This window comes from Gavialis gangeticus, unplaced genomic scaffold, assembly GCF_001723915.1.
Source record: "Gavialis gangeticus isolate Ggan-Ray unplaced genomic scaffold, GavGan_comp1, whole genome shotgun sequence".
NCBI lineage: Eukaryota > Metazoa > Chordata > Crocodylia > Gavialidae > Gavialis > Gavialis gangeticus.
In genome coordinates, this window is record NW_017729032.1 from 29,169,004 (window position 1) to 29,182,427 (window position 13,424).

Below are 13,424 nucleotides of genomic sequence, written 5' to 3' on the forward strand. Positions count from 1 at the left end.
TGGTGACCCCCAAGAATCTTTCTTCCGTAGTGCTAGCCAGCGTAGCACTGCCGAGCCTATAAGGTGCTGCACGCTTTTCTTCCCAAGGTGGAGAACCTTGCATTTTTTGGTGTTAAACACCATCAGGTTCTCATTTTCAATGATTCAATGATTTCATCATCCTCACAGATACCAATGGGACCTCTGTATACCCCCACCCCCTGCAGTCCCAACCCAAACTGCTGGTATAACATTAATACAAACACTGAGCCCCTGGATATAACATAACCATAAAGGGGAAGCAGCCCTCTGCCTCTTTAAGATGGAAAACCTGTGCTCATCCCTTGTGCTGGCATATCTTCCACCCTGAGCCTTGCTGTTCCTACAGGCACCAAAGCAGTCAGTCTAGTGTCTCTGGGTATCTCTTCTGGGCATCAGCTCCTAACTGCGTGACTTGCAGGGTTAGACTACCCTGCCAGCCCAAGCCCCAGGCTTATATCCTGCCAGGGCCCTGCCCCCTTTCTGGTCAGCAGACTACTCCAGGGCTGCCTGCAGGTGCTTGCAGGTGCTCAGCCCTGCCTGGCTTGCATTGCTCCCTCGCTGGCCTACTTCTCCCTTAGAAGAACAGAGAGGCCCAAGGTCTCTGTTACAGAAGCCATCAGGGGCTGATGAAAATCAGACTTCAACTGCTTCATCAGGGTCTCAGGGCCAGAACACAGAGGGGTGGGTGAGTCTGATTTCACTTATCAAATGTCAGGTGCTGGGTTTAGATTCAGGGAGGTCAGCTGGTGTTATCCTGGAAGAGGGATATTGTTAAAGACAGATGGAGAAGCAAAATGGCACTGACAAGCTTGCAGGCAGAGAACAGTGATTGATTAGTGACAGAGAAGAGGAAAATGAAGTAAGCTCATTGGCTGTGAGAGGGCAGCAGAAGGCATGGGTCAAACACACACAATCCCGAGGGTCCTTTTGGAAATTTTACCCATGTCTGCAAGTTGCTGAGCAGTCTGGCTATGATCCACCAAAGCTCTTTAAGTACCTGATGATTAACAATCATTAAACAAGTGATGACTATTGACTTCAGTGACTATCTTGCTGTAACTCTATATACACATGGCTAAATGACAGCCTCCTGGGTAAAGACACAGCAGCAAACATACGCATAGTTCATATTAACCATTGTCACAAACTGTGATGGACTAAATTGCATTCTTATTTCCACATTTGTTTGTCAGAAATAAGATCCTGGGGAAGCTGAGTTACTTCAGATTTGGAAGAATGAAATTTGACTCTTTCAACTTTTAAATGTGTTTGTACATACTTGCTTTGATTTATACCAAGTTAATACATTCTCTTGGTTTTTAACCCCAAATGAATATTTATGGTGGATTTTCAACCCTGTCTATTAGAGTGTCGAGAAAGTATACTGCTATCTACAGGTTCAGAGTCTAACTTAAAATTCAACAAAAATAACTTAATTTCTCCTTTTGTCCATTTATATCTTAAAATATTCTGATAGTCTTTATTTTGTTGTTGGGTTATGCTTGTTTCTCAGCTCTGTCAGTGAAAAGATGATTTGTTTATCTATGATGAAGAAGGATTTTTCCATACTTCATGTCTTCAACATTTACTGTATGTTGATTTCTATATATGTATATGTATGTATACTATATCTTTACTATTTCAACATTCACTACACATTACCATTTGTTCCCATTGTCCACTTCTCTGCATTGTCAAAATGAGTGTCCCCGCCTAATCCTTCACCAGGTGCAAAAGCATGTGCCAGAGTCCCACGTGGGCCATCAAATGGGTAGGAGTCACCATGATCTAGCAAACAGTAAAAGAGCATAGTAGGAAATTCACAGTGATTTCATAAATGCATAATTTACTAATGAGGAAGCAAAGCACTTCCATTTTTCTGAAAATGAAAATGCAATGCTATTCATATGATGCCAATCAGAGGCAGTAATGACAAAGTTCTTTTTCACAAGCATGGGTCTAAATAAGGGCTAGAGAACATCCCCAGGAAAGGGAGTATTAATCTGCTTCCAATAAGAGGATGAACAACACATTTAGAGAGGCCGCAGGTATCCATTCTACTGCAGGTGTTATGTTCACATAGTACACTGTGAGATAGAGGTAAAATGGCATCACAGAATAACTAATTTAGGTTCTAGTTCTACCATGAAAAAAGTATACATTTCAATCAAATAACTAATGATTTTCAACGTTTTACCCATTTTATCTTAGGGGGGCAAAAGTGCTTGATCTTCAACAAGAACAATGGGACATCTTTGATGTTCACCATAATGGCGGCGGGTTGAATAGTTACCTCCAGTTTCAAATGATATCATAATATCTGCTTCTTCTGTGTTTGCTCTCACAAAGTCCAAAGGGGCTGCATTACTCCATGCTTTTAACCCCATCTCTACTGCCTTATCCACCTCTGCATGACTCAAACTGGAAGTGTATTTGGATACTCTATAAGAATAATAAATATATTAATGCAGCTCCTTGGCTCTGGACAATCCTCCTGAAAGAGACAGTCAAGAATATTTAGCATTATTTTAGAAGGGTGGAAAATCCTAACATGAGTACATGCATTTGTCTTTAGTACAATAAGTTTTGAATTTATTATCAATATACTACGTTTTGAGTTTAATTAACTGAGAGTAATATTAGCCTCCTGGTGTGCCTCAGGGCATTTGATTGTTGATGTGGCCGCATGGCCTAATGACCTAGACTAGTGGTCTCCAAAGTGGGGTGCATGCACCCCAGAGGGTGTGTAAGACGATCCATTGGGGTGCGGGAAGAAAATATTAGAACTTCTATTTATATTTATTTTTTATCTAAAAAAGTAAGAAAGAAATTAAGCTTTACTAATATTTAATATACGGATTGACAATGGCACCCTCACTCGGTCCGTATGTCAGACAGTCACAGGTCACGTACAGTACGCGAGTAGTACATGTATATAAATTATAAATAAATAAATATACATATATTGGGGGTGCGTGCTCAAAATTATTTACTGATAGGGGTGCACGATCAAAAACGTTTGGAGACCACTGACCTAGATGACCATATGGCAATAACATCTTGACCAACAAATGGTAATAGAATGTCACCCTTTAGTGTCCAAATTAAAATGTTTTATGGTTGATTTCTTCACCCAAGTTTCTAGTATTAATTTTTGACATACAGAATAGTAAAGAAAATGTTTTACTTATTGCTTGGAGTCCCCCCCCCACCTTAAGTACATGTTTTGCACAAAGGTGAAGCAAAATTGTCCTGGACACAGTCTTTATAGAAGAGTCATGTTTTGTGCATGGTGCAGGTTGAGGAGAAAGGAATAAAATGAATTTTGAGAATGGAATAAAATCAGTTTTGAACTGGATAGGAATTTGCTAAGTTTTTACTTTAGCCTGATGTTTCACTGCCCCCTTTGGGATGACAGTGCATCCTTCATGTCCAGCCTGGCAGTCATATGTATCAGTGGGGGAATTGTCTAGAAGAATCATTTATATGGCCAAATTCCCTCCCCCATCCCAAGCTGAAAACAAAGCCAAGTAAAATGTTTTCAAGCAAACAGAGAGAAGGGAAAATCATGTATGTGAGGAAAATGTGGGGACTTTCTAATTTTTTGCTATGTTCTTACTGAATTCTACAAGTCAAATTGCACTTAAAAATAAAAAAAATGCTGGTACAAGTTTCTTGTCATTAACATAAGTCTAACATAAGTAGTAGTTTAAAAATAGTATGAGAATAAGTTTCTTTGAATTTTCCACTTTTTCTGTTTTGAAAGACAGACCCTTCACTGTGTAAGTCTACAGCTACTTTTCTGTGGGTGCATCTACACCAGACGCTTACTGCACAGTAGCTTAATAACACTGCACAGTAGCATGCTGATCAAAACCCATGCTAATATGCCACTGCACAGTGTTATTAAGCTACTGCACAGTAAGTATCACAAAATAACTGTGTGCTGGCACTGTTGTGCAGTGAATGTAGTTACGGCACATCAAGTTATGACTTTATTAGGCAAGTACCAAACAAAATGCGCAGTAACTACTGCACATTAATGAACATGTAGACGTGCCCTGTTTGCCCATCCTTAGTGTGTATCAATACCTGACAAAATATAAACCCAGCCACTGCAAACTCATGGCTTCTCCTTGCAGATCTTCTCAGTGAGCTATGAGCAATGGTGAGCAACTGAGACAATTTTGACATGAACCTTTTTGCCACAGGTAATTTATTTTTTCTTTGATAAACATCAAAGCAATTGTATGCAAAATTCTGCTCTGCAGTAAGCCTGAATAGATGGACAAAAAGTTGTGAAACATGCAGGAGAAAGTTGCATAACATTAACTCCGCTGTTTTATTGTTTATACTGATGTTTTTATGATCCTGCCCATATATCAATATAGCATAAGATCTTAATGTTCAGGCTCAGTACTGCAGCATTCTAGATTCATTTCCCTTTGTGAATGAAGGCTGTGTGAGATATTCAGCTTGCTGAATTTTTAAATATATATGTGAATAGATATATATGAACAGATAGGGAGCCAGATTTGATCAAATTATATTTATTTCAAATGATATACACCAATATTTTTATTTCACATTTTCTGTTATTATTAGTACTGTATAGCACTGTATTCTGTTTATTATAAGTATAGAGTGCCTTGGAATCATGAATCAGGATCAAAGCCCACCAGACACTGGACAAATGTAAAAGTCTGTTCACTGATGGGTGGACCATAATGGTGGGACGTGTCATAAAAGAAAGCCAACTAAGGGTCACCTTCTTTAAAGAATCCAGTTGATATTCTCTGCAATCCTTAAATCTAATTCATCTTGTTTACTGCTTGTGGGAGACGTAATTGAGTTCACTTTGGCACTAGTAGGACTGTTGTAGTATGTGGTTGCTGGCACCTACTGGTAATATCTTGTAATAGCAGCCAGGACTCTGGGGTTGTCTAAAACTTGGTCATGGATAGGTTATGTCAGAACTGTCATAGAAATCCATGGCTGCATCTACATGAGATGCTGACTATGCAGTTGTTACTGCACAGTAATCAGAGTTACTGCACAGTTGCACTGAGAAACGGCTTTTTTGTGATGCTGACTGTGCAGTAGCTTGGGACTACTGTGGAGTAGCAATGCATCACGCTTCCTACCATGTGATGCTACTGCGCAGTAGTCATGAGCTACTGTGCAGTCAGTGTCTTGTGCAGACTCGACCAGTGTGTAATAAAATTGTCTCATTTTGTGAACTGAGGCTGTAAATTTAATTTCTTTTTGATTTTATAAAGCAAAAACAAGAGAAAACGAGGTTAAGAATCCTGCAATGGGTTTGCACGGTGCATATTTATTATACATTATTCCTGTGATTTCTTTGATACCCTGTGCATTCACAGAAAAAATCCTATAGAGTTCATTACAAATGTTGTTTGCAGAGTACACGAGACAAAAAATGCAAAGTACAAAGAGGAACATTTCAGAATACCTTTAAAAAACCCACCAAAACAAAAGTCCAACCAAAAAGACTCAAACACATTACCTGTAGGTCAATGTATTTTTTTTCCATTTGGGCTCTCCTGGAAACAGGCGGTAGTTTGCCATATCAGGGACACCACAGCGTGGCCTCTTCATTACACTTATAGTGTTATAGTCCAAGTTCCCGGTAGCCTGAAGACCAAAGAATGCTTGCATTTCTCTAATTTTCCTTGTTATGGAACTGCCACCTGTTGCCATCTCCCCAACCTGGTGTCTTCCTTTCTGTGTATAATACTTGTCAAGATATTCCTAAGAGTGAGAAGAGTGAGTCAAGAACAGCTCTGTGTAACACTCATTCTACATCTATTGATGATATTATTATACTATAACAATTAAGTCTGATAATTGCAATGCTGATTTATAAATGAAATGCATATTTTAGACAGGACTAATACTGGGATGGCAGGGACCTGGTGACTGTCTATAAACTCACTAGGGGGGACCAGAAGCATTTGGGGGAGACATTGTTTCCCCTAGTGCCCCCTGGCATGACAAGGAACAATGGACACAAATAATTGGAGAGTAGGTTTAGATTAGACATCTGCAAGAACTACTTCACAGTTAGGGCAGCTAGGAGCTGGAATCAACTTCCTAGGGAAGTGGTGCTGGCTCCTACCCCGGAGATCTTTAAGAAGAGGCTTGATGCCTACCTGGCTGGACTCATTTGAGTCCAGTTTTTTCTCCCGCCCAGGCAGGGGGTTGGACTTGAAGATCTACAAGGTCCCTTCCGACCCTACTTCTATGATTCTATGATTCTATGAATATATGGCAGCCCCACTGTAGAAGTATCAGCACAAGGAGCCTTGAAATCAAGCCATAGATTAAAAGTAGCTGTACGTTTATCAGTGAGCTCATCTTGCCAGATCAGATTCCTTAATATAGAGACTTTTCTTGGATATATATCTTAACTTGCCCATTTCATTATTTCTTTCAGATCATTTAGGATGTAGGAATTAGAGCTGTGTGAAATTTTGCCGGTTGTTTCGTTTTGACAAGGTTTTGACTCATTTTGAGCTTGAAACAGCAAAATTGAAATGAAATGAAAGGCTTGAAACAGCCTCAAACCAAAACGAGGACAGTTGAAATGTTTTGAAAGTTTTGAAATGTTTCAAATTTTGAAGCTGGGCTTGCTTGCAGCTAAAGAGAAACTAAGGAGAGGGAGGGGGAAGACAGGGGAAGGACTGCTCTGATACTGACATCTCTATCTGGCCAGTGACTATGATTCTTCCCTGAGGTCCCTTCCAATCCCAGTGGTCTGGGGGAGAGATGGAAAAACAGCACAAAAAGCATTGCTTGAACTGAGCTTTCTCTGTGCCTTCACACTTACAAGTGATACAAGTTTTGCTTTGAACATTTTGAGGTGCAGATTCCCAGAAACCCCTGCACCTATCTCCTTGAAAGTTGTCAGGTTTCATGGCCTCAGCAGGGGCTACCATCCCTGCAGTTTTCAACCCACTGTGCCTTAACACACACACATGACACGAGTTTTGCTTTCAAGACTTTGAGGTGAAGTTTCCAAGAAACCCCTGCACCAAATCAGGCGAGAAATGACAAAGTTATAGGCAGTTTCATGCTTCCCCTTTATAGCCTATGGGTGAAATGTCAAAACAGCGCTGAGACAGTGAAACAGTTTCGACAAAATGAAATGGAACAGTGCTTTTGAAACAAAAGGAAACTTGAAATGAAACACTGTCCCATTGAAAAGGCAGAACAGAAGTTGAAACTAAACGGTGCTGTTTTGCACAGCCCTAGTAGGAATGATCTGTTTTGGGACAGCCATAGAAGTGACTGGCTCCCTCTCCCTCTCAGGATGTGTTTCAGAATCACAGGTTGCTTTGAGCAGTGCAATATGTTAGTGCAGTTTCTGAAAAATTGAAACTTTCCATTTGATTTTTTTCCCCCAACTTCCACTGGGAAAATCTAAGCAAAATATTTTGTTTTGGGTTGAACTGACACATTCTGGTTTGCCTTAATACTTCTGTTTCATTTTGGTTTGTTCAGCATCAGTCTCTGTTTGCCTTGGTGACTGTGGTGGCTCCTGGGAGTTGTAAGTGGATGCCTCATGCCCTGATTTTCCTTCACAGATTGGACTTTTTGGATGGATGCATCTTCCATGAGTCCCTGATATCTGATTTCATAGACAAGGGCTGGAAGGGACCTTGGAAGATCATTGAGTCCAGCCCCCTGCCTGAAGGGCAGGAAGTCAGCTGGGGTCATAGGATCCCAGCAAGATAAGCATCCAATTTACTCTTGAAGGTGTTCAATGTAGGTGCTGCAGTATATAATGGAAGTCTCATGGCCAGAAGGGAATTGTGTGCCATGTACTTCAACCAGTGACGGACCCTAGCCGAAAAAGAATATGGGAATATAAAACATTCAAATTACTTTCTCCAGGAAAGGCTCCCCAGGATCTTGACTTCAGAGGTCCTGCGGGGCTGGATCTGGACTGGAGAGCTGTACTGGGACAGATCTGGACACAATGGTGTCAGGGAGCCACAGCAAATTAATGCAGCTGTTGCTCTTTCCCATTGTCAACAGGCATCCCTGACAGGGCTTTGTATCCCAGATTTTAGCAGTAAGCCCTGCACCTGCTTGCCCTGCCCTCTAATTTCCAGTTCCTCTAGGAGTGCCATTTAACACTTCTGATTTCCATGTAGCTGAACAAATTATTCTGTTCAATAAAAAAATATTGATTTTGGAGGGGGATCAATTCCGCATGAAATCAATCTTGAAATATTGGAAGTTTTGAGAGACAGGAATTGCGGTTTTCACCAGCTCTATTTCACCAACTCTGTCTTGTTACAAAGCAATACAATCAGTAAAACTGAAGTAACCTATAAGAAATTTATAAAAAGCTCAAAGACACAAAACTATTCTGCACGATGTTTTAGTTATGTCTTTTTTATGATTCTGTAATTAGCAATGTACTGTAATTATTAAGATTATCATTGACACTAGACCAAGACTGAAGAAATTATTGAGCAGCTGGTAATTTCTTTTTGCCTCAATTTGAGTTTCATAAATTTTAGTCACCTATTGTGCATTGTATCACTTTTCTATGCTTCGGTTGGACACAAACAGTATTTTATCAAAATTAAGGTAAATCAAAATTAATCAAATTAGTGTTAATTGAACTACTAATCAAAATGAGTATTCATATGGACATGTAATCATGTCCTGCTTTCCTTATTTACATCATTTTATTCTAAAGCAAGTCAGATTTGATTCAGAAGGGGAAGTGTAAACTATAATTTAGCTCCTAGTCCACCAAGTAATTACTGTTTCAGGTAATTACTATTCAGCCTTTATTTTTCCTGTAAACAAAATTGTTTGAAGGTGTGGTAGTGGATGTCTGTACAAGTGTATGATCTAGAAGAGGATAAAGATCATGGAAAAAAATTGCAGGTGACCAGTAAAATAAAAGCTACTGCAAACAGCAGTAAATACGTATTTGAAAAAGGAGGCTAAGATAATCACCTAGCTGGGGTCATTTGATCCCAGCATTTATTCCTGCCCATGGCAGGGGGTTGGACTTCATGATCTGCTCAGGTCCCTTCCAAGCCTATGAAAACTATGAAACTATCAAACACACAGAAAACAGCAAAATTAGACTTCAAATATGTGAGCTAACATATCATGATAAGACAAATAGATGAGACAAAATATTAGTACATGTACAATGGGGAACAGTTTTGCAGGAAGATGGATCGATACGTCTTTTCCATGCAGCTATAAGACTTTCCCTATATTATTTTTGTGTGGTATGGAAATAAAGAGAACTTGAATTCCACTTCCCATTCTACTACTATTGCTATTACTTCTACATGATGTTGGGAATGTCATTTCACTTTTCTTCATCATGTTTATTTAGACTTGAAGCTCTATGAAGCAAGAAAAAATTTTCCTCATAAATGGCCTGTACAGAGCTTAGCAGAATAGGACACCGATCTCAGTTGGAGCTGATAGATACTACTATTATACTGAGAATAAATATATTCACATATTACAAAAGTGAGAGTTTTGAATTTGACTTTATTTCACAATTGAGATATATATCATAAACATGACATCTATTTAAAATATGTTACATTTGCTTTCTTTATCTTTAATTAATTTGGAATATTTGTTAAAAACCATTTACAAGAATATTTTGACATGAAATAAAACATGCCAAGGGGTCCAATATATACTAATAGAATTTAGTAAACTACATGCTGTATGGCAAAATTGTTCAAGCTAGTTTTCAAAATATAGCTTTGATTTTAAAGCTCTGTGAGCAGTAGTATGCTCTTATTCTGTATATTAAGCCTAGAAGAACTTATACTTTACACTGTGGTTATGCTGCTATTATTCCATTGACTTAACTAGAGTTACTCCAATTTACAATCGTATCAATGAAAGACTAGTAGGGTTCAAACTACCAAGTTGTATTCATAGTCAGTGACTCATGTTTCCTTGCAAATCAGCACTGATGTGTTAGCATGGAGAAAACAGATTCTTAAGTTATATCCAATATCATACACTGTAAGTTGCTAGGAGACTGATTTTTTTTTCCACCCAGCCATCCTTCTATATATCTTCTGTTCTCTAAACATTGTGATGATCAATACTTATTTTGGACAAAATTCTTCTCCCAGGTATACAGATGCAATGTGGGGTATAGGGTGTGAGATTTATCCAAACCCAAATTTAGTTGTGACTGTTGAATAATTCAAGAAAGAAACTATAGAGAAAATATTTTCTTTAAATGGATTTTAGAACTCTTGGGCATTTATACACATACTATTTTCCCCACGATGTGCTGGAGATCCACTGCTCCGCACATGAGCTGAGGTGAACTGTGCTGCTCTGCATGCAGTTGTATAAGCAACAATACATGCATCAATGCACAGAAAATAGTTGCAGTGTGCTTTTGAGCTAAAGCACCTCTGAAGTGTTTTAGTTCAAAAGTGCATGGCCACCATTTTGCAAGTGGATGTAGCACCAGTGGGCACATCTACATGTGCTTTATCGTGCTATTGCTACTGCACATTAAGTTTAGTATCTCTAATATGAGGTGCTAACTAAATGCACAGTAGCCAGTGCTATTGTGCAGTAGCAAACGTACATCATCTTTTTGTGATGCTTAATGTGCAGCAGACTATTTCTACTGTGCATTAGTGCATTAGCATGGCTTTTGCAGTGATGAGCTAATGCACAGTGGAATTAGTCTACTGCACATTAAGTATCTTGTGTAGATACACGCACCGGGAGGCATGGTGGAGAGTACGGTAGTGGCATAACTATTTTTTTTTGCTTTCCTTGGTTGGGAGAGACAGAGCACTTGATTGTCTTTCTGAGAAGGTAAGTAGAGGTGACTGTATAAGGTGAAAGAAGGCTTCCATATCCAAGCTACAATGCAAAATAATAACAGAAAAAGCTAACATCAAATAATTACTTGTAACTATAGGTAAACCCATAAAAACCTAGTAAGAAAAAATAAGTACATAAGAATCACTCAGTTACTAAAGACACCATATACAATGAATTATGGTAGTATAGTGTCCAAGTACAGCTAGCTGCCAGGGAGATAATAACAAATGATGGGATTTCCCCCTATTTCTTTCTATCTATATAATTTTACTAACATCATCTCCCACAATGAGTGCAGGTTTTACTAACCTGTGCAATATGAAAATCTCTCCAGTTGGATGTCTTCAGCAATGCATACATTGCTGGGGCTGCTGCAGAACATTTCATAACTGTTATCAGAAGTAAAGAAGGACAAAAGACATGAAGTATCTCCATTTCTTTCAAAATACAAAAGATGGTTTGATAAGACTAGTCAGTGACCCTGAGTTTCTTTTATAGACTCATTTAGGGCCATGTACTGAGAGCCAAGATGATTCATGTCTCAAAAGATAATTATACAGCTGCTTTTTTAATGAAAGGGTAACACACTGGTACTTAGACATTAAGAAAAAAGTTTAATTCTGACTTAAAGTCTAACTTAATTCTTAATTCTTAACTTAAATTTAACTTAACACGGACTTAAAGAAGTCACAAGAAAACAACCTTTACAAATGCAAATGAAACTTATTAACTTAATGGTACCTCTTCTTGGATATATATTCTACTTTTTTTAAAAATAGACTCTCTCACTTGCTTTGAATGCTCCACCTGACACCCAGAATTTTTTAGCCTGTGGGGCTGCACTTTGCCAGGCAATGTTTTAGAAGAAGCATCTGCACATGTTATAACCAGTTGATGGAGAATGGACATTAGCAGTAGTATTTAAGGGCAGGATTCTATTCCACCTTTTATGTATCCAAGTGGTTGTAGGTGACTAAGTGAGAAACTATTCCATTCTGTTCAAATCCTGAAAATGCATTAATGCATCTACTTGTATAACACACTGTCACCTTACCTTTGAGACTGAATCACAAAAAGGCACAGAGGACAGAAGGAGGAAGACTTGCTCATCTTTTGTATTATCTGCTTTTCAGTCACTCAAGCAAGGTGAAATTAAAATCTCACATCAGGTTCCTAAGTATACTTATCTGTCTAAAACGTGAAGTAGAATCAGACCCTTAGTATCTCATGATCTTAGCAAACACAGCAGACACATCAGTTACTTACATATTAATACAATTTAGTTTTTACTTTCTCCTTCACCTCTAACTGGAACATCTGGTGCATATATTTCTGTGAAAGACCCTGGGATCTCTTCTGATATGAAGTCTTGTTTCCCAATTAATCTCTTCAGCCTGGCTAGAGGATTGCTGATTGTTGATAGATGTGGGATTGTTGACAGCTGTGTGATTGCTGCCTGGTCCTGACAGAAACCTAACAATGGGGCTCAGTCAGCCTAGGCCCAGAAGGGTATAAAAGGAGATTCCCTAGGTGACCAGGAAGTCTGTGACCAGGGAGCTCAGCAAACAGGGACTACAAACAGGGGAAGCAGTTTGCAGGCAGTCCTCAAGTCAGTTCACAGGTAATAGCATAGACTGTTACCATACAATCACTCTCGGCCATTGCAGTGACTCATCATACCCGCAGGTGGTATCAGTGGTATCTCAGTGGCATCACCCTGTGGCCCCAGCCTGTGAGGGCTGCCTGGCATGGCTGCTGGCAACTGGGCACAGGGGCACCCCCACTTGTGGGGTGTGCTCCCTTGTGGAGTCTCTGGAGGTTTGGGTTGAGGAGCTCGAGGAGGAGATTTGTCAGCTGCACACCATCAAGGCCCATGACAACTTCAACGATGGCTACTGCCAGACCCTTTTCCAGAAGAAGGAAGAAGAGAAAGAGACAGAGATGGTGGCCAGCATGATAGCTAACCAAGAAGACCCACCCGGAGCAACCTGACAGACAGTCACCTCACATCCCAGGAAATGCAGGACCAGAGCTGCTCCTCCCTTGGCCCTGCACAACAGGTACACTCCCTTCCCCATACATGAGGAGGCTCCAATGGTGACACCTGAAGAGAAGGAAGGTAAGCAGCTTGCTGCCACCCCTAAGAGGAGGCACACAGTGGTGGTGGTCAGGGACTCCCTCCTGCAGGGCTTTGTGGGGCCCATCAGCTGTCCAGACTCCCTAGCCTGTGAGGTCTGCTGCCTCCCATGGGCTCACATCTGAGATGTAGCAGGGATGATCCTCAGGCTTGTTCATCCCTCTGACTACTACCCCATGCTCCTCATCCATGTGGGAACTAACAACACAGCCAGGAGTAATCCAGACCCGGTCTTGAGCAAATACAGGGATCTGGGGGATGGGCACAAGGGGTTGGGGGTGCAGATAGTCTTTTCTTCTGTGCTCCCTGTTGCAGGTCATGGTCCCAGAAAGGAAGAATGCATCGAGGAAGTGAACGGGTGACTCCAATGCTGGTGCCACCAAGAAGGCTT

The 13,424-nt window shown here is 40.1% G+C and overlaps 1 protein-coding gene across 1 annotated transcript in view; it reads right to left on the bottom strand.

Annotated features, from left to right (window-relative positions):
• The window catches only part of MMP20 (matrix metallopeptidase 20), a 36,927-nt gene extending 25,557 nt beyond the window's left edge, over window positions 1-11,370 (bottom strand). The window contains exons 1-4 of the mRNA XM_019525452.1: window positions 11,206-11,370; window positions 5,549-5,793; window positions 2,315-2,463; window positions 1,684-1,809 (exon numbers count right to left, since the gene is read on the bottom strand). Coding sequence (XP_019380997.1) covers window positions 1,684-1,809; window positions 2,315-2,463; window positions 5,549-5,793; window positions 11,206-11,331 — 646 coding nt within the window. The 5' untranslated portion in view covers window positions 11,332-11,370. The remainder of the gene's footprint in view (window positions 1-1,683; window positions 1,810-2,314; window positions 2,464-5,548; window positions 5,794-11,205) is intronic.
• Between the last annotated feature and the right edge of the window lie 2,054 nt (window positions 11,371-13,424).